Source organism: Natrix helvetica (assembly GCF_964273705.1).
Source record: "Natrix helvetica genome assembly, chromosome: 6".
Classification (NCBI taxonomy): domain Eukaryota; kingdom Metazoa; phylum Chordata; class Lepidosauria; order Squamata; family Natricidae; genus Natrix; species Natrix helvetica.
In genome coordinates this window covers 46,059,659-46,081,422 of record NC_138553.1, presented here as the reverse complement: position 1 = coordinate 46,081,422, position 21,764 = coordinate 46,059,659, and the positions used below count along the sequence as shown (strand labels likewise).

The following is a 21,764-nucleotide window of genomic DNA, read 5'->3' as shown; positions in this document are numbered from 1 at the left end:
CAATGTTTCCTCAAATAATTTAAGATTAAGAAGCTGGTTCTTGCTCTCTGATGATGTTATTGTCACAAAGTTATTTCTCTCTGTGTGTTTATACTTACATCTATCTATCATCTATCATCTATCTATCTATCTATCTATCTATCTATCTATCTATCTATCTATCTATCTCCATTTCTATCTGTCTCTAGGATAGTGATGATGGTGTTTCCTAGAACAGCCCTATTGGTGGTGTTTTCAATTTAGCAATCCTGATTATGTTTCCTTCTTAAACTGACTGGCTATATTGTAATATAATGGACTTATACTTCTGTATATAAAGCCTCATATTGTATACAACTATATGTGTCTTATCAGATTCACATTCTCTATATGTGTCTTATCACATTCATATCACATTCTTTGATTACAATTTATTTGAGATATTGACCTATTAGCTTCTTTCAGAAAGTGCTTCATTTTCATAAAAACTAAAAGTGCTATATCATTTTTATTTGGGTTAAGGTAGGCAACGTTTGAGAGGCTGTTATTAGATTTATATTTTTTTAAAGATCACTAGAATTTTAAAAATCACTAAAATACACTATAAATATATATTTATAGCATTTTAGTAGGATTTTTAAAAGATCTTATAGCTGTATAATCACTCAGTTGTGATGAGTTCTTTTTTTTAAGCCAAGTGTGGTTTTCTTAAACCAAGTCTTGCCATTAATTCAATTGATAATTTAACAGCAGTTACTTTGTATAAAAAAACTTGTAAATTTATCTAAGAATATAGGTTGTTGTGAACAAACACCATATCTAAGTAACATGTTTTACTAGGTTAGCATTGTACTGCTAATTTCTATGGTTTTCTTGATCTTCATAGTTTTAGGTGATCAAAAGGAAATCACAATTCTAAATGTTTGAAATATGGTAGGAAAATAATTAAACATGAATTATATTTAGGAATAGTCACAATATGAACACAAATATTTGGGGAAGTTATCAGTGTAGATTATTTTCCTCCTGAAGCACAATAAGGTACTTGTAATTTTTTATTTATTTGTAGCACAAATGAGTAGACTTGAGTAAACTGATGGAAGTTGGTCTGTTCAGTTAGGAATCCTTCAAATTACATGTATAATTATTTTCTGTTTGTAGGATTACAGGCAAGCCATATAACAATAGAAACATTTCTGTTTAGCTTCATGCACAGTATAGCATCTGTTTGGGAAGTATAATTGGATACAGTTTCTCAACTTGTATACCTTTTATTCATGTAAAAAAACAGAAAAATACATATGGTTGTCATGACAATTTGCAAATCTTGGTCTTTGGTTATGTGCACCAAACAAATACCGTATATTTGGGGAGATTTTTTTTTCAGGGAATATATTTTTTAAAATTATAGTCAAAGACCTGAAAATCTCAATAAAATAATTTTTGTATTGTTTCTATTATTTAAATAAAGATTAAATGGTTGTAAAATGCTAGAACTAAGATAAACGAGTTAAGTTTTTAAACTATACATGCAGTAAAATAAAATTTTTGCAAGACTAACAGAGATTATATCATTTTGATCAAATGACAGTAAATACCAAAGGTAAACTTAATCTGAATGGCCATAACAACTGCAATTTATTCGAGGTATTTGTCACGGCTTATGTTCTGAATATCTAAATTATATATCCTATTTATCCATGTCATTGGAGGTAAACAGCATTGTTTTTTATTAGATTTGCTTGTTTGTAGGCAAATAAAAAAAAGATTGAAACCTTTCTATGTTGGAAATATTCAGAGGCTGTTCAATTTTTGCAGTCACAAATAGTGACTGATATGAGAGATTGAAACAAGATAAGAATTGCCATTGGTTCACAATCCAAGATCCAGTTACTAAATGCATAATATTAATGTTCTGTAAGTTTTATTGATTCCTCATTTGGCTCAAGGTTAAAATAAAGATACTTGTGCATGTCTTTAATAGCTTTGTAGATAATGATTCTGTTATGCAGAAGAGAGTAGCTATCCCCATGTTTGTTCATTCGTTCGTTCATTCGTTCATTCATTCATACATCTTTCAACATCATAACATTGTTAGCTTCTGTGTTATATCCTGTATATTTAATTTCCTGTAGAGTATCCACTGAATAGGTAATTATAAATATAATAAACAATATCTCTTATTATAATCAATTTCATAATAAGTGAGACTAAATTTTCTCTTCCTTCATCTCCATCAAATAATTTTAGTTCTTTGATTATAGTTAGGTAAAAACTTTAAAAATATAAGAACTGTAAAACAAGAGGAATAGTAAACATTTTCTTAATATGTTATGAAATATATAAATACAGAAAGTATGAACATTTTGAATAAAAAACTATTAAAAGCACATTTCTTTAAAAAGAAATCTTATAAGTATATTTTGGCCATTTAAGTAAGCATCATATACGTACCTTGTTTCAATTCTTTTTTTTTCAGGTAATAAATGTTGAATAAATTGCTATTATATCATTTAACTGTTATTTATATCTAAGTATTCTAAATTCGTGCTACAGATGGGCATTGCTGAAAGCAAACTAATCCATTCAGCCATGTGATCAAAGATTTCCTTAATTAAAACAAAATTAATTGTGTTTTACTTAAAGTAGTGTAAGGGCATTCAGTGTTGATGAAAATTATTTTTCATTACTTTGACTTAGGGGATGTGTTGATTTTTCCAAGGAATTATATTTCTACGAGAAATTTCACTTTGAAGAATGTCTGTTGGAGATTTTCAATCATCCAGATCATAGTTGACTCAAAGATGCTTTTTCAAAAGGCAATCTAACTGTTTTTTTACTAAGGAAGAAGAAAAAGACGTTTTGCTTCTCATCCAAGAAGCTTAATCGAACTGGCAATGGAAAGATTAGTTCTGACAGGATGGGAGAGGGAGTGGAAGGATCATATTCCTTTCCAATCATCTGATTGTTTGCACTCTCCCTGAGAGCTCTTGAGGCTCCTTGGGGGTTTATCTATGCCCTCACGGTCACAGTATCAGAGTGCAAATGGGGTGTGGAATCATCTTGGAACTGCTTCAAGGGCTGTGTTGTAGACTGGAATTGTTGTATCCCTTCCCCTGTTGAGAGAGGGCTGTTCAACTTTAACATTAATGGCCTCTCTCTTAACAGAGATATGTTAACATTGGGCAGCCCTCTCTCAACAGATAAACCCCCAAGTGGACTCAAGAGCTCTCAGGGACAGTGCTAATGACAGATGTCTGCCAAAAAAAAAATATCCTTCCACCCCCACTACCCATCCTGTCAGAACTAATCCTTCCATTATACCCATCATCCTTCCAGAACTGTTGTAGCTTCTTGGATGAGAAGCAAATCTTCTTCCTTAGGGAAAAAAAACCACACAGTTCAATTGCCTTTTGAAAAAGCACCTTTGAGTTCACTTTGCAGAGTTGTTCTTCCAAGTTTTCAACCTATATAGAAAGATACTTCAAGCCTGTTTTGCACTGAGCCTGTAAGTATGAATTGATATTTTAAAAATATGTTCAGGTAATCCTTGAGTTACAATTGTAATGGAGCTTCCTCATTATGATTCTAAGCTGTATAATGGTCATAGGTGTAATGGGTTTGTCAAGTGATTGACCCAACTTTACTTTTTTTGGTGGCAGGCAATATCTAAATCGTCCTTTCATTTTGTTTATCAATGCTTAGGAAGCTTTCTCTGTTCTTTCCCACAACCAATACATTTAAATTGTTACTCAGTAAAACCAGGGGTGGGTTCTGGCTGCCACTACTGCCAGTTTGCTCAGGGATGCTCCTGCATGCACAGTGCAACAAAAATTGCTCTGCGCATGCACAGAAGGCAAAAACAAGATGGCGCTGCCTATGGCGCCGCCAAGAGAACCGGTTTGGGGGTGTGGCAGGCCTGGGTTGCTGCTGGTTCCAGTGACCCAGGCCACCAAGTTACAACCAGTTCAGCCGGTAAGAACCCAACTCTGAGTAAAACCATGCATTTCAGCCTTCCCCCAGCCCTATGTAGACCCACTGGAATGAGAAATTCAGATGCAAGCAAAAATGAACAAATCTTTCCAAGACAATAAAGAAAGTGCAAGTTATTTTTTCTATCAACTGCTTCTTTTATAATTTGAAAATTGTGTTCTTTGAATTTTTCCCCGGTATTCAAAGGCACCTGTGATGGGAAAGGGATGTAATGTTCTGCACACCATTCATGTTTGAATTTATAATGTGGACCTCAGAATCCATAATTGTTTTCCAAAAACTTGGGAAGTTTTTATTTTCAATTGGGAGCAAAATATTAGTTTTAAAAATAAAGAAAAAATGAGATTGTAACAGCTTTCATTCTACAATGCTCTTTTTAAATTTCATTTAAAATAATCTTTCATTTATGTTTGCAACCTATAATTGCTAACAACCTGTAAAGGCCCTGAATGTGCTTTTTAAGAAAGAGGAAAAAACTAAGCAAAACTTCACTTTTGAAAGAGCTACATAAATTCTAAGATCAAATAAAGGAAAGGTTAATTTTTTATTGAGAGGTATGTGGAAATTCTTGTGATCTGTATTTTCTTTCAGCTAAACAAAACAAATTCTGGTAGAAGTGATGATAAAAAGGCTAATAAAGGTACAAGCAAGAATGAGTCAACATCTGAAGGTGGTAAAACTGCTGTCGTGTTTTCTTTAAAAAATGAAGTTGGTGGCTTGGTAAAAGCTCTCAGACTTTTCCAGGTAAAAATTATTTTACTATTTATTTTCATAATAATATATTGATTGAAAAATGTGCATCGTGTTTGTATGAAATAGGCATAATATGTCTATTAAATCACAAGACACTAGATTCACTTACCACACCAATCCATTGATTAGTGAGGAACCCAACTGAGTTCACACATTGTGCTTGGCCATTCCATGATTTATTATCCAAAATGGCTTGGTTTGCACAATATGAACAATTAAAGTCAATCAAACCACATTACAGTGTAAAGTGATGCTGGTCATTTTATGGTATATTAACTGCAAATCAGAATCTTGCTTCTGACATGCTAGAAGTAATTGTTTATTATGAGTTGGCTTAGCCTGTACTTTCAGTTTTCTGAAATAATATATTTCAATCTTCAATAATAGTTTTGGAATTATTAATATCCTTTGATACCAAGATTGGTAGCAATATCTAGAAATGTTTTCTGTTAGCTCCAGCTCCAGCTAACATACTCATCTAAAACATCCAGTCCAGTCTTCCTCCATTCTTGCTTTAGTTATTTGTTTCAGCTACTGCAATCTGCTTTGTAGCACATGGAGATAAATTTCAGAAGTTGGAATATTTTAACTGAGATTCATAGATTAGCTCTTATGCTATTTAACTTTATTGCCTAATTATTTATTTCTGCATTCAGTTTAAAATACTAGCTGAACCATTTAAAACAATCATTAGTACCCTGAAGTCTAAATCAAATGGCATATCTAAATTTAAATTTCTCTGGAATAAGTTCACAGAATTCACAATTGCAATTTAGGGTTGCCAGTTCGGTTATTTTATTTGCAAGGGCTGTTTTAAAAAACATTAGATCTTGACTAAGTTATACATCTAGCCAATGTTATGCATCTGAGCTATTCAGCTATATATTGTACTGTTTTATTAAAGTAAAACATAGTATTTCAGTACTTAGATAATGAACAGTAGTAAGTCTTGGGTTGATAGGGATTTCTATGCTGTGGAATTTTTATCATGCATTTGGCCTTCTCTTTGGGAAAGTTATAGATGACAGAACAATGCTACTGTATTACCAAATTATTTCATTTTTTTCTATTTTGCTCGTCATAAATTTGGTATGGAATTAGTAGTATTTCTAGTATATATGAATGATGATTTTATATGAAGTTGCCATGGTAAATCAATTTTAAATTTTAATTATCTTAGTTTTTCCATGGAGATTTATAATGCAATAAAGGAGTGAATGAAATAATAATTTTATAGTAGTTTATTTCTCGCTGATACACAAATATTTAATTTCTTTTAATAGAAATACCTGGATATCTATTCTAAACTACCACCTGTTAAGGCCTAAGCATTTAATTCCTGCTTTTCCTGGGTTAACTCTTTTTTTCATCTGTTTTCAGGAGAAGCATGTGAGTATGGTTCATATTGAATCCAGAAAATCCAAGCGAAGGAATTCAGAGGTAGAAATTTTTGTGGATTGTGACTGTACCAAGAAAGAATTCAACGAACTCATTCAGTTGTTAAAGTATGAAACAAACATTGTGACTCTGAATCCTCCAGAAAACATCTGGACTGATGAGGAAGGCAAGACTATTGTTTCTTTTCCTCATCTGTTTTCCACCCATTTTATTATAAAATCTGCCCATTTGTATGAAGACGCAGGGAAAAATGTTTGATTCCCTTCCATCTCTTTGTTTTTTCCAGAGCTGGACTGTGTGCCTTGGTTTCCCCGAAAGATTGTTGAATTAGATAAATGTTCCCAGAGAGTTCTCATGTATGGCTCCGAACTGGATGCAGATCATCCTGTAAGTATTTAGAGAAGATCCAGAGAGGTTGACCAAATAATCTACTAATAATGTAGCAAATGAGTTAAATGAATGAGTGCAATACATTATCTATCTTAAGCAGTTTTGGTCCAATCTGTTTAAGTACAGACCTCACATTTTGATTTGTCTTCAGATGTATTTCTGTCTTTCTGGAACATTCATATGTCAAATTTAGATGGGTTTGTGGATTGCAGCTTCTGTTTCAGAAGTACACTAGGGAACTTTAAGAGGCAATTTTCATTTCTCTTCATTGCAAACAATGCAAAAGTTATAGTTCTAAATCATAGTGATATTCAGGCACACTGCTGTATGAGCTTTTAAAAATATAGATATTAAATTAACATTCCAGGGAGTGTGGGAGGCATATGGAAATCTGGTAACACTCCAGGAGATAATTATAAAGTAGAAATCCTAGCATACTTGAGCAGGAATGCAGCTGGCACACAGGATCTTTGTGTTTTTCCCTCCCTTATTTTTAATTCTTTGGCCCCATTTCAGCTCATGTTTCACTGTCTGCAGGCTCACGTATTGCCTGAAACCATTGCATCCAAAACCTGAGGAAATTAACCTATAGATACGGTTTGTCTTGCTTTCATTATTGCCTCTGCTCACTCCTCATGGAGTAAAGTCAGCTTTTAGTAAATCTTGTAACTCCTAAATCATCCAATAGTAGAGATACAATACCATGTATTATGTAAAGCGCACAGGAACTTACTCTGCAACTATTACTATCCCTACCCTCATTCCCTGTTCTTCATAGGATTATGTTAGAGGTGAGAGTAGGGCTTTCATCCAATACTGGGTATTTTGCACATAGGCATTTGGTAGTATTTTGGAAATTTGAGGAAGGTGTGTTCTATTTTCTCTTGGAAATTCTCCTGCTATCTCAATCATCCAAGTCATGGTTGTCCAAAGGTGCTTTTCCAAATGGCAACTGGACTTTCTTGGTTTTTTTTACCCTTGAACATGTTTCACTTCTCATCCAAGAAGCTTCTTTACTTCTTAGTTTTTAGAACTGAAGAAGCTTCTTAGATGAGGAGTGAAATGTTTTCAAGGAAAAAAAATCAAGAAAGTCCCATTGCCTTTTTGAAAAAAAAATCACGGGAGTTTGTACCCAGAATTGATCAGTTCCCTCAGGGAATGTTGGGGAGTTCTGTGCAGTATGGCTGTACAATACTTTGGATTCAGTTATCCCAAAGGTGTTTTTTCAGAAGCTAATTGGACTTTCTTGAAGCTCAATCAAATATTACATATTTAATGCTTTGGAACCCAAGCTCAATGGTTTATACACCTCAGCATTGTTTTCTGAGAATAATACCTCTAGGGTCTGGCCTTTATTTTAATGAAATAAAGTCAAATGCAAGGTTCTTCAAGATTGCTTTATAATCCAAAGAAAGTTAAAATCTACTTGATTATTTCCAGTCAATAAATAAATGAAAGACATCAGATTCTGTTTGAGAAGTAAAAATGTTTTACTTCTCATCCAAGAAGCTTCTTCATTTCTTACTTTTTAGAGCTAAAATGTTTCCAAGGGAAAAAAACCTAAGAAATCCAGTTACTTTTTGAAAAAAACATGTTTGGGACATCTTTACCCAAGATCCATGGGACACAGAATAGGCAAAGATATAATGGCAGGAACCCCCCCCCCCGCCATTCCATCTGCCACACAATCATCTTTTAGTATTTGTGAAAAGATTTGAGGCTGAGACTGGTAGAGGAAAATACCTCCAATAAAAGCCCTATTAGTTACTTATTAATGTTGCTTATTCTGGTTTTGTTAATTTGCTCAGAAGTGATTCTAAGAGGCCTTGGTAAGATTTGAAGCTTGAAAGGCAAGTTAATCATAACAACAAATAAATAATACAATGAGAAAAAAAAGCTCTACTTAACAGATACTTGCAATTGTAGATATAGAAAATATGGAGCAAATTTTGGAAGCTAAATCTTAAACATGCTTGGGTAACTACTAAAATATTTCATTTTGGGAAAAGTTGTTTTTCCCCTCTTGGATGTGGGTAAACTGCTTTCAGCTCTGAAGGTGGTATGAATGAGAATGTTCATAAGTATTTAAAACTTGGATGATTTATTTAATCCTTTTTTCTATCACTTCCCTGCCTCTTTGGTATAAATTAATTATTTTTATTTGCTTCAGGGATTTAAGGACAATGTTTACCGACAGAGAAGAAAATATTTTGTAGATGTTGCCATGAGTTATAAATAGTGAGTACTCAATATTTTTTAAACCTTCAATTTTAAAGTCTTTATCCTCAAATATAAGAAAAATATGCAGCCCTCTTTTTCTTGAATATAAAATTTGCAATAGGCAGATGGTGATCATTAAGCTGTAACTATCTATATTACCAAATTGGCATGAGGAACACAGAAGTTGAGTTTATTGGGATTGAATTTTGGAACATATCAGTATTGGTTCATCCAACTTTGTTTTCCTTCTGTAAATTGGCCATCTTTTCTAGCCCAAGCAGGATTGAAATTAGGATTTCTGCATGCAAAATGTAAATACTGTCTCTGTGTTCTGGAACTACAGTTCTTTTCCATTGTGCTTCTGGCCATGACAGCATGCATTTACGGCAATGGCTCAAGAAACTAGACAGCTGGGTTGGATTGAATTGAAATAGTTAGTCATGATATGAGTAACAGTAGACCAATTGACTTGATCGTTATATCTAAGGCTTAAAAGGGATAGAGGTATCTGGAGCAAATGCAGCTTTCATTAGAATGATGATGCAGGTAGTCCTTGATTAGTGATTGTCTTATTCAGTAACCATTCACAATCACAATGAAAATGGCCAATGTCTACATTTGCCACTTTTGTAGGTAGGTACAACCTTTGTAAAGCAAATGAAATCTGATGTAAAATCAGAAGTATAGACCCTATTTCACTTAGCAACAGCTTTGCTTAATGACCAAGTTGCCAGACAATTGTCACTAAATGAGGACTACCTAGACATGTGTTATGATGTCATAATGCATAATCATAAGATTCATTACAAGGAGCCAAATTTGTATTATGATACTGTATTGTGATGCATGCTCTGCTACTTTCCCTCTGTGACCCCTCAGAGATGTCTATAAAAGGAGACTTTGCTTCTTTGTTCAACATTCTCCAGGGAAAGTTTAGCTACATGTGAAAGTTCATGCCTGCTAGTCATCCCTTTTCTGCACAGAGCAGAGCACTAGCTATTGAGAGAGGGCGGACTGTGTCTACCTTTTCCTTATATGAGTAGGCCATTTATTTATTTTTCTCTTTGATATAGCTGCCCATTGCACACATGTGATGCATTTGCTTGATGGTGAGGGAAGTTTCCCCTCCTTTGGATGCTTGAGTCCCAGGACAAATAGCTGTAATTCTGCCTTTCCCGGTGCGGATGTCCTGCAGATCTATAGACATTAACTATCAAAGTTTTCCAACTACTCTGGCAATTACAGTAAACAGTTCTGTGTCAGAAAATATTCTGGAAATTGAAGCATAATCTTGAAAAGGGGTTTGGATTGGGGAGACTGGCTATATGTTTTGAAAAGACAGATCTTGTCAAGCACTTCTTTATATTTATGGTCTCCCAAAGGCTTTTTCTTCATGCCATATGCTCTGCCATCAGATTGATGGGCTCCTAGAAAAGGATTTAGATGTGCTTGCTTGCTTGCTTCCTTATTTATTTACATATATTTCCTACAATAATTTCCCCACTAGCAATGTACAGCACTTTCTAGAGTCATCCAACCTTTACTTGTGCCAAAACAGCAGTATGAAGACAGGCACTATATCATATCAATAATGGCGAGGCGGATGGTATGAAAATACTATAAGTCATCAGTGAGGAAATAGTCATTTATATACATTGCCTAGTAGCAATAAATGACTAAAAAAATCCAAAAGCAAAATATAATATTAAAACAGAATGATCATAAAACTCTAAATGACAGCATGGAATTGCAGTAAAGAGAGAAAAATAAGACACAGAAAACATAAACCCAGGGAATGCTTCCAGGGAGTTTATCTAAGCCTGTGGATATGTTGTGATTGGTTGCATAGTTATCAGATAGATATTCCACCTATCACAATGCTATGAGTGGAACAGGAGAAATTGGGAACACTGTTTTAATTGGTATATTTTAACATGTGTCATATGCAAATTCAACTGTCATAAAGTGTCACAGATAGCTCTAAGGAAATGGAAGATTGAGACCAGGAATTGCTAAACTTTTGATTTTTTTTTAAAGACACCCTCATATCTCATTATCCAAATGTCTGTTAAACCATTTGCCATTATGAGTATGCTTTATGCTAGACTTCTTTGCAATGATTTAGCAGTGATATTTCTACCGCCCCACCCAGTTTTGATCTTCCTGCCATATACTTATTACTGTTCTACTGCACATGTGCTCATAGCACCTTCCTTCCCTCTTTCCTGTTACTCCATTTCTTGATCTTTCTACCACTTATCTGTCATCTATATTTACAATCTAGATTAAAAATATATCATGCACAGAAGCACACATATTTTGGAAGATTAGATAGTTGCAGTGTTATTTCCAGGCCAATCCATCTGAGTTCAATTGGGCTTTCTCTTACCAAAGAAAGTATGCATAGTAGGCTCCCCAACTTACCGTAATTTATATGCAATAATATCAATTCCTTAATATCTTTAATATACATGGAGCTTTTTCTCATAAATATGTGCAATTTGTATGTGTCATTTATTCATTCATTCTTTTGTTCATGGCAGACCAGGCCCACAGATTGAATTCATTATTATTCCCAGGAGTTGGTAAATTTCCAGCACAACCGACAAATACCTGCTGTTTTGCAATTTTCTTGTCACAAAAGTTTCCAAGTCAACCTAATTCCAATTGGGTTCTCATTTTACTTGTAATGGGCGAAACTTCACACTTCAAAGCAGGCACACTCTAATTCTACAGGTGAAACTCAAAAAATTAGAATATCGTGCAAAAGTTCATTTCTTTCAGTAATGCAACTTAAAAGGTGACACTAATATATGAGATAGACTCATTACATGCAAAGCAAGATAGTTCAAGCCGTGATTTGCCAGAATTGTGATGATTATGGCTTACAGCTCATGAAAACCCCAAATCCACAAGCTCAGAAAATTAGACTATTACATGCAATCAATAAAACAGGGATTGTACATAGAACAATATTGGACCTCTGAAAAGTATAAGCATGCATATGAACTCCGTACTTGGTTTGGACCTCTTTTGCAGCAATTACTGCCTCAATGTGGTGTGGCATGGAAGCTATCAGCCTGTGGCACTGTTGAGGGGTTATGGAAGACCAGGATGTTTCAATAGTAGCCTTCAGCTCTTCTGCATTGTTCGGCCTCATGTCTCTCATCTTTCTCTTGGCAATGCTCCATAGATTCTCTATGGGTTTCAGGTCAGGCGAGTTTGCTGGCCAATCAAGCACAGTAATCCCACGGTCATTGAACCAGGTTTTGGTCCTTTTTACCCTGGACTTAATGAAGCACAGTGGACCAACACCAGCGGATGACATGGCTCCCCAAATCAACACAGACTGTGGAAACTTCACACTGGACTTCAAGCATCTTGCAGTGTGTGCCTCTCCATCATTCCTCCATACTCTGGGTCCTTGGTTTCCAAATGAGATGCAAAAGTTGCTCTCATCAGAAAAGAGGACTTTGGACCACTGAGCAACAGACCAGGTCTGTTTTTCTTTAGCCCAGGTAAGACGCTTCTGACGTTGTTTGTTGTTCAGGAGTGGCTTGCCAAGAGGAATACGACATTTGAAGCCCATGTCCAGGATCTGTCTGTGTATGGTGGCTCTTGATGCATTGACTCCAGCCTCAGTCCATTCCTTGTGAAAGTGCTCAACACTTTTGAATGGCCTTTTCCTGACAATCCTCTCCAGGCTGCGGTCATCCCTGCTGCTTGTGCACCTTTTTCTTCCACACTTTCCCCTTCCACATAACTTTCTATTAATGTGCTTTGATACAGCACTTTGGGAACATCCAACTTCTTTTGCAATTAGGCTTTCCCTCCTTCTGGAGGGTGTCAATGATGGTTTTCTGCACAATTGTCAGGTCAGCAGTCTTTCCCATGATTGTGATTCCTACTGAACCAGACTGAGAGACCATTTAAAGGCTCAGGAACCCTTGGCAGGTGTTATGGCTTAATTAGCTGATTAGAGTGGGACACTTTGAGCCTAGAATATTGCACCTTTTCACAATATTCTAATTTTCTGAGCTTGTGGATTTGGGGTTTTCATGAGCTGTACCTGAACCCCATAGAGAATCTATGGAGCATTGCCAAGAGAAAGATGAGGGACATGAGACTGAACAATGCAGAAGAGCTGAAGGCCGCTATTGAGGCATCCTGGTCTTCCATAACACCTCAGCAGTGCCACCGGCTGATAGCTTCCATGCCACGCCGCATTGAGGCAGTAATTGCTACAAAAGGGGGCCAAACCAAGTACTGAGTACATATGCATGCTTATATTTTTCAGAGGTCCGATATTGTTCTATGTACAATCCTTGTTTTATTGATTGCATGTAATATTCTAATTTTCTGAGATTGTGGATTTGGGGTTTTCATGGGCTGTAAGCCATAATCATCACAATTATGATAAATCATGGCTTGAACTATCTTGCTTTGCATGTAATGAGTCTATCTCATATATTAGTTTCACCTTTTAAGTTGCATTACTGAAATAAATGAACTTTTGCACGATATTCTAATTTTTTGAGTTTCACCTGTATGTACTCTTCAATTCGATGGTTCCTTTTTCAATAGTGAATCCTTTCTTTCCTTCTCCTCCAACTCCTTTGTGGATTCCCTCCATTCCTGAATATTATAAGCAAAGAAATGGAAAGGGGGAAAATATTTCCCTTTCTTGCAAACAGGAAAAGAACATGCCTAAAAGCTCATAAAAATGTTTATTTTATGGACATATATATGAAATGAAGAAAGACTAAACAAAAGAAGAGGGAAGAAATTTATATTTTACAAACAGAGCTGTTCTTCCCTCTGTATGAACTACCACTGCCTTAGCATTTAATAAGGATCTCCTAAATACAATACTTTAGTGCATAAGCTCCTGGATTTGGTTTAGGAACACTTAACTAATTTCAGGTTGGGCTGACCTATTTCCCCCCCTGATTACCTGCTGTGCCAGTTTTTTCTACATTTAATGTAAGAAAATAGAAAATGTTGAAATGTGTGTACAATTTGGCTTAATTAACACATGCTAATGAGTAGTGACTCCCCCTATCCCTGGATAGATGATTAGCATGGTTTTTGAAAGCTTGCTTTAACTCTTTCCACCAGGGCAGTGTTTTCTTCTGAATGATTACTCTTACAGCACTCTACATCGCTTTGATATGCTGCAAGGTTTTCCTTTTCATTGTTCTATTGTCCCTGTGTTATCTCCTCTACCCATTTACCTTGTGTGTAGTTGGATATGCAGCTAAACCCTTCTATTATTTTATAAGCTAGACCATGAACGCAAATCTTGATTCTTTATTAAAGAACAGAATAAAGTGAAACAGTGATGCTTTGTACGGGCTACAGATTTTGTCTTCAGAAGAATACGTGCCACAGAATAAGGTGGATTCTTCTGAATGTTTCTGTTACCTCAGAACATTACAAAATGGAGTCTGGCTTCTCAGAATGTAAGGGTACTCAGTAAGGTCAAAACTCCTACCCAAAACAACGTTCTAAACAGTGAAAGGTTTGGCCCCAGCCACTAGATGGGGCTCGACACATGCCAGATAGCAACAACAGTATATGCTGGAGGCATGACACCCTACAACTGTGATAGGTTGTGCAGCATTTGTTTTCATGAAGAATTCCATATGCACCTTAAAATTAAATGCATAGTTAACATTCTGAAAGAACTAAAATGGAATGTGAATAAGCATATATGGGAAATGATTGGTAAATATAGTTGAATATATCCCTGGGAGCTAAAAATTAATTTTAATAATCTCAGAGGAATGATCAATATCATTCCATAAAAGGATAAGCTAATGAGAAGAAGGCAGGATTACATAATGTAATTGTAAACAATTCCAAGGAAGAAGAAAAATGTCAGCAGAAGAAGCCAATATGGCTGCATAAAAAGCTTAGTGAATATCTAAAACCCAAAGAGAATAGACATGGTCAGAGAGGCAAGTACTTCACCAAGGAGGAGTGCAAACATGAATTAGGAAAGCTCATAATTAGATGGTGAAGCAAGTGAAGACATAGGACTTCTTTGGCTGTGCTCAAATGGCAAAATGACAACAAAGAAAAGACAGAGCTATTCATCATTTATTGTGGCTTAGTATACTGCAATGCAGATTATTCAATCAGCTAATTGGGGTGAGAAGAATGAAGGGGGAGATTGAAGGTTGAGATTGATAGAAAGATGGTCAAAGAGTATCTGTTGAGCGCAGAGCCAAATGAATGGCATCTTGGGGAAAGAAGGAAATTGCCAGTGTGGCTGAATCATAATGCCTTCAATTGGAAAAATCAGGGAAAGCTGGCAAAGTACTAGATGATTGCCAGATGTTGTTTCTACATTTTCTGTGTTGGATTCTACTATATTTTTTTCTCTTATTTATGACCCAGCAAATCTCTTTTCCAGACACAAAGCTGTTAAATTATTGCAATGAACTAATTATCATATTCTTTTGAAAGAGTAGAAATTATTTGTTTACCTTTTAAACTCTTGTGCTGATTGTATATTAATATTTTTTCTGTAAGTTTTAACATGTTCAATCTATGGAGCTCTCTTTTTACTATGTTTACTATAAAGTGTACATTTTATGTATTGTGTTGATTATATTTTAATACTTCTTTTGCAACTTTAATAAGAGCCAAATAGCTAAATTTCTATACAAGATCTCCCCCCCTCCATGTAGCACAGGATCCAGATTATCATGTAAAAGCAAAATTCAAACACAAAATATGAACAATGTCATTGTTTCCAAATTGCTCACCAAAATGCAAACCCTTTTAAAAATTCCCAGCTAACCATGGACATTACAAAATAATGAATCATTAGATTTATTTAGCAGACAATGTTTATCAACATTGCAACACTGTCTATACCTTTCATGTATTATGGCTCTCTTTCTGCTAATCAAATTCTGGAGGTGATCTAGAGAAGATAGAAGCAGGATAATCACAATTAGAATATTTTTGCTAGTTAGTTTTCCGCCCAGGCTTTCTATCTACTAGTCGTGATTCTCTTATAATACGTTACCAACATTCCCCTTCCCCTTCCCAGCAATACTTTGCTAAGGATATTATGTTGTTTAGCAAAAGAATAATATGAAAGGCTGGGTGGGATAGGGGTGAGAAATAGAAAAAAAGCTACTTGTATTTCCATAATTTCCATAATTTTGTGGAACAGGAAGAAGTCAATAAATAGGTATGTTAAAATTGAATATTAAATTTTGACAGAATTGGTGAAAAGAATGGATTGGACTGACAAATACTAACTCCTGTTGAAATAGCTATTTGGGGGATTAATAGGGAAATTAACAGTTTAGAAAATGTAATTGGACAAATGACTGTTTTCTAAGTGTTTATTTGTTCTTGATTTTTTGTTTTAGTGGCCAACCAATTCCTAGAGTAGACTATACACCTGAAGAAATAAAAACTTGGGGCGTGGTGTTCAGGGAGCTTTCAAAACTCTATCCTACTCATGCTTGTCGAGAATACTTGAAAAATTTCCCATTACTGACAAAGTATTGTGGCTATAGAGATGATAATGTCCCACAATTGGAGGATGTCTCTATGTTTCTCAAAGGTAAGCATCAAGCTTGGTTGAGCCTGTTAAGGAAAGTACTATAAAAGCAGTTACATAAAGCATAAAATCTAATATATTTCTCTGTCCTGATATGTCTGTTTGGTAATTTAGTCTTAGAACACTTCCATTGCATCCTTCCAATATTTATACCCCTCCAAATCTCTTACAAATAGTTTGAAACAGATTTTTATTAGATTCCTCTTTGCTGCTCAAAACATTCTATGTGCATTGTCTTATCTATGTTTAGATAAAGAACACAATGAACCAACCTGTCTTCCTACTTTGTGTGTATCAGATTACTCGTACATACATACCCATATACATAAGAGATTGTTAAGCGTGGAAGATACATGGGAAAGGCTGTAAAATATAAACATATTTCTTGAATTCTTTCTGCAAAAGTTCCACTCATTAGGAGACCAGCTAATTTTTGCATTCGAAGTCCCCTATGACTTGTGAGGCTGAAATGACATCCATGCCAAAGATATTGTAAACAGGAATTTTAACCAATAGCTATGACCATAGTGGCATTAAACTTAAGGACTGGTAAGAGTAAAGAAGATATGGTGTAAGTCATCTCTGTAAAAAAAATATAGCAGGAATGGGAAAAAAGCAACTGCAGTGGTCTGGGGAAGAGAAGTTCATTGTTTTGCTGTGGCCTGGAGGAAGTGATGGACTGTGGGATCTGGAGGGCAGAGACTACAGTACTGTTCTGGAAGCATTTTTTGATTGATGCTTCATGTGCTGCAGTCAGCAAGAGTTGATGAAAACTAGGCTTAGATAAAGCAAAGGACAAGCTTTCTACTTTCCTCTTACAGTTCTGGTCACTTTGACAGCTCATGAACACTTTATTGCCCCATGGTTTTAATTGCTTTGTTTTTTTATTTCTAAAGAGAATAAAGTTATTTGTGGTCCCTTTTGCAGTGATCCTGAGAGCTGGTATTTTTGATGACATATAAAATGTAATGATGGGTTTGGGTGGGAAATGAACTCTCTGGTGATATTAAAAATACAGGAAAGCTACAGCACAGTACTCTGATAATAAAAAAAAATCAGAAGAACACTATTTCAATTGAAAATAAAGATATATAGTATTTAGTTTGAAAAGCTAACTGTGCTTCCTTTCTTTATTGTACCTTTATGGCTGTCAGTGTTTAACTTTAACTGGTTGGCTGTCCTTTGAGTCTTGAGAGGCATATCTTTCAATGATGCCTTTTGTCTAATTCTTTGTGTCCCTCAGAGATTCCTTCCCCCCCATTTGCTCAAAACTATAAAAGCATTGGAAGGCTCCATAGCATTCACTTAGCCAAAGACATCAGTGAAAATTGCAGGGGAGATTGGGTGGGTGGGGGAAAAAAAGCCAGATGCCTTTTAAAAAAAGAATGTATTAATGAAATAACAAAATATCTGAAAAGGTATTCTTCAAAGCTTCAAAGCTTGAAATCACAGTAAGTTTAGAGTGACCCAAGAAAGAGAACTTTCCTAAAGAAAATGGCAGTTTGAAGAGGGGAAATGAGATTTTATATTTGATGCACTTGGAGAGAAAAAGGTTACTTAGAACTTTCTGGTGAGAGGAAAACAACCAACAGGACCATCAATATCTAAGGGTAAGAAAGCAGCCACTTCAGACAGTATATGTTAGGAAGCAGTAGCAATTTCTTGTAATAGACAATGTGTTACATGGTTTTTTTTTTCATCCACTAGACTTTCCAGCTGCCTTCAGAGATGGTGGAGCTTACTGGCAATTTTCTTCTGAAAAAAATATTCAGCCCAATCAGTTCTTGTTCATGAAAGAGGAAGAAATAAGATTGGTTTTTTTTTTGTTTCAGGCAGCAAAACATCATAGCCATTCCAGACAACTACATTTTAACTTAAATATAGTTTTTGGATGGTCAATCACAGTTGTAAAAGATTGTACGCAGCCTATTATATCTCAGTAAAGATTTTTTAAAAATTATTTCAAAGGAAAATCTAATAGTGGCTGTTCCACCATCTAGAGGATTTTACTTATATTTGCATTTTGCATGCAGGTAGTGTATATGATGGAAATAGTAGAAAAAATAAAATCTTCTAAATTGTGGAAGATTTCATAATATGTACAAAAGATGCTCTTTCCTGAAATAAGAAGATTTAACTCCTACCTCTTTAAAAAGTGTGTTCAGAACAGATTCAAATTGTATGCCTCTTATAATAGGGCAAATTGCATCTGCAAAATTCCAGGTAATAGAGAGATTATTAAAATTTCGGGGAATTGAGTATACATTGCTTAAAATGAACAGCTCTAGATAGATTTGAAGAATTACATAATTATTGACTTAGAAAGACTAGCTAATAAAATGTATTACCCTGCTCAAGGTAGGAATTCAAATTAAGATGTCTACAAAAGATGGTTTCCAATTTCTACTTGAACAAATCCAGGGAAGGGAAGCCTATTGCTCTTCTTGGTAACTGATTTCATTGTCAAATCTCTCTTACTGTTAGGAAATTTTTCTATCATTCAATGGGAATCTACCAAATGAAATCCATTATTCTATGTCCCACACAATGACCTATATCCCAGTCTTATAATTTGTAAGTCACCCAAAGTTATCTTTTAGGGGTGATAGGCAGCATAGAAATTTAATAAACAAACAAACAAACAATAAATAAATAAATCTTACAAATTGCTGAGGTATCCCATTGAGCTCTCTCTTCTGGTCCCAATTTCTTTAATCTTTCATCTTAATTAGTTGATAGTTCCTGATCATCTTTATTGGTCTTCTGTTCCAACTCATCTTAAAATATATATTCTAAAACTGGACACAATTCTTAAAATGTGATCTGAGCAATACAAATTGTTGGAAGTGTAAAAAAACACCAGGCACTTTCTATCATATGTGGTGGACGTGCAATGAGGCAAAAAAATATTGGAAAATGATTCAATCATGGTTAGAACAAATGGTGGGAGAACAAATCCTGTTTAAACCAGAAACTTTTCTCCTAGGCATAATACCGGAGGGGTTTAAGAAAGATACACTTTATCTAATTATACATATACTAACTGCAGCGCGCATAACCTATGCACATTATTGGAAAAAAGAAAATACACCATCAGAGCTAGATATAATCAGAAAAGTGTTGGCCTGTGCAGAAGCAGATAGGCTCACTCTTGAACTTAAAAATAAAGGGGAATCAGAGTATTTTGAAGTATGGAATAGATTTTATGATTGGTATAAGACAAGATGACAAGACTGGAACAAATGTATATATTGTGATTGGACAGAAGGATAGACAATGTATTAAGTAGATTAATTGTTAATGGTTGAAACTAGCTGTATATAATGTGAATGTATGGTCACTCCGACTCCGCGGTATTGCATTGTTTTAAATGTAAAAATAATAAAAATATATTTTAAAAAAGTGATCTGAGCAATACAGATTAAGGTGGAATAATGATTTCCCATGTTTGGAAATACTATTTCTGTAGATACACCTTAAAATTGAATTTGACTTTTTTTCCAGACTTATCACACTGCTGAATCATATTCAGTTTGTAATTAACTACTATTCCAAGATCTTTTTCACAAGTATTATCATCGTCCTCTATTGTGCATTGGATTTCTGCTTCCTAAATGAAAACCTTTTATTCCTGTCTTCTAAATTTTACTGTATTGCTTTGAAACCATTTTATCTCCTATCAAGATAATCTCTTAGGGTATTAAAAATCCAACCAAATTTTGACATCTGCACATTTGATAAGCTTCACTAAATGCTTGCTAATTACCATGTCATGGGGTGCTTTGTCAAATGCTTTGCAGAAATCGTTCTCATACTCAATTAAAGAAGTTACCTAGTCAAAAGAATAAGATAAGGTTATGGCAAGGTTTGTTCTTGACAAACTCATACTGACTTCTACTAATTGTTTTCAAGGTGTTTTAATTGTTTTTAAGGTACTTAGAGATTGATTTCTTTATGAACTGCCTTGGAATTTTCCCAGCATTAATGTCAGGCTGATTGATCTGTAATTTGCTGAATCTTTCCTTTTCCTTCTTTTGAATATATGGAAAAGCATTAATTTTTTAATACAATTTTATACAGCAACCTGAAATGTTATGTAAATGATAAAATGTGAATAATAATATTTTTTTGAGAAATTTCTCCTTTATGTACCTGTATGGAACGTCATGATGCAAGTACAAAATGAGCAGAATTTGTACTACAAATATTAAAAAACCATTCATCATTTCATACTACTTATCTGTTGTCCAGGATTTCACAATGATGATGCACAAGACTTTCAGCAAATTCCTATGATGCAATTCATCAGGACTGGGTTATCTAGACTAGTTTTGGGAAGATATTGGACTAGAAGATCTCAAAAGTCCCTCCAACCTATGAGTCTATAATTCAACTTTCAGTCCTGCTCATTCTTTATAATTTTTTTTTTTGCTGGAGAAGCTAGAACTAAAATTGGATTTGAGTGGTTTGCTATTTCTTTCTTGTTTTTAGACCAGTTTGCCATATTATTGAATAGTTGGTATACTAATTTCTTTTCGTTTTGAGCATAACTAAAGAAAGTATGTTGTTTTTGTTAATATTCTTCAGTGATCTCAGTTATTCCAAACTTTCATTTTCACCAACATTTTTGTATAGCAATATTGGCTTCTGCTATCTTGCATTTTGTCCTAATTGGAATTGCTGGCAGTTATGCTTCTAATATCTCCTCCCTTATGAATTCCATCTTGAACTCATTAGTTTGTCCTCCCATGGAATCCTACTTATCATTCCTTTGAGTTTATTAAATCCTCACATTTGAAGCCCAAATTCTGATTAACTCAGTTTTAGTCTCCCTATCGGTCAAAGCATAGCTGATCCTCTTATGCCTTTCTTTACTCTCCACCTGATAAGAACACAGCTGGCAGCATGGCAAAACAGGAATTCTTAAAAGACCTAGGCTTATACAATTTGCCTCCCAATAAATGTTGGAATAATTAAAGTTTCTTAAACTTCATGTATCTTTGAAAAATCTGCAGTTTTATTTTGGAAGGTATTACCCACATTATCTCCTTAGTTGGGAGAGTAATAGTAGATATTAACAACATATTTATTTTTATTTCTTCATTCACTTGCTTTAATTCAGATGATTTCTAGCATTCAAAAATTCATTCACCTGGAAATCTGAGCAGAGGTGGATATGTTTAACATACTCTCCTTTTTTGCATGTCTTTCTTTGGAACAAATAGTATCACAAATGGCATTGCTATCTTCTCATCCTGGGAGTCCCCTGCCTCTTGTCTCTGTGACAGCATATTTGCTCTTCTGTGCTAAGTTTAAGTTCATTTTGTTTCTTTCCTTCACTTTGTGGCAGTAATCCTCATGGTTTCTCTACCTACTAAATAAGCTCCATGAGTTAAATAAGCTCAGTTTTGTAAACTCTGCAGTCTTATTCTTTACTGCTCAAAGA

At 34.8% G+C, this 21,764-nt stretch overlaps 1 protein-coding gene across 1 annotated transcript in view; it reads left to right on the top strand.

Annotated features, from left to right (window-relative positions):
- Positions 1 to 21,764, top strand: part of TPH2 (tryptophan hydroxylase 2) — a gene marked incomplete at its 5' end in the record, with an annotated part of 91,543 nt that overhangs the window by 886 nt on the left and 68,893 nt on the right. The window contains 5 exons of the mRNA XM_081958434.1: positions 4,564 to 4,716; positions 6,106 to 6,289; positions 6,410 to 6,510; positions 8,684 to 8,751; positions 16,125 to 16,321. Of these exons, the coding sequence (XP_081814560.1) occupies positions 4,564 to 4,716; positions 6,106 to 6,289; positions 6,410 to 6,510; positions 8,684 to 8,751; positions 16,125 to 16,321 (703 nt within the window). The remainder of the gene's footprint in view (positions 1 to 4,563; positions 4,717 to 6,105; positions 6,290 to 6,409; positions 6,511 to 8,683; positions 8,752 to 16,124; positions 16,322 to 21,764) is intronic.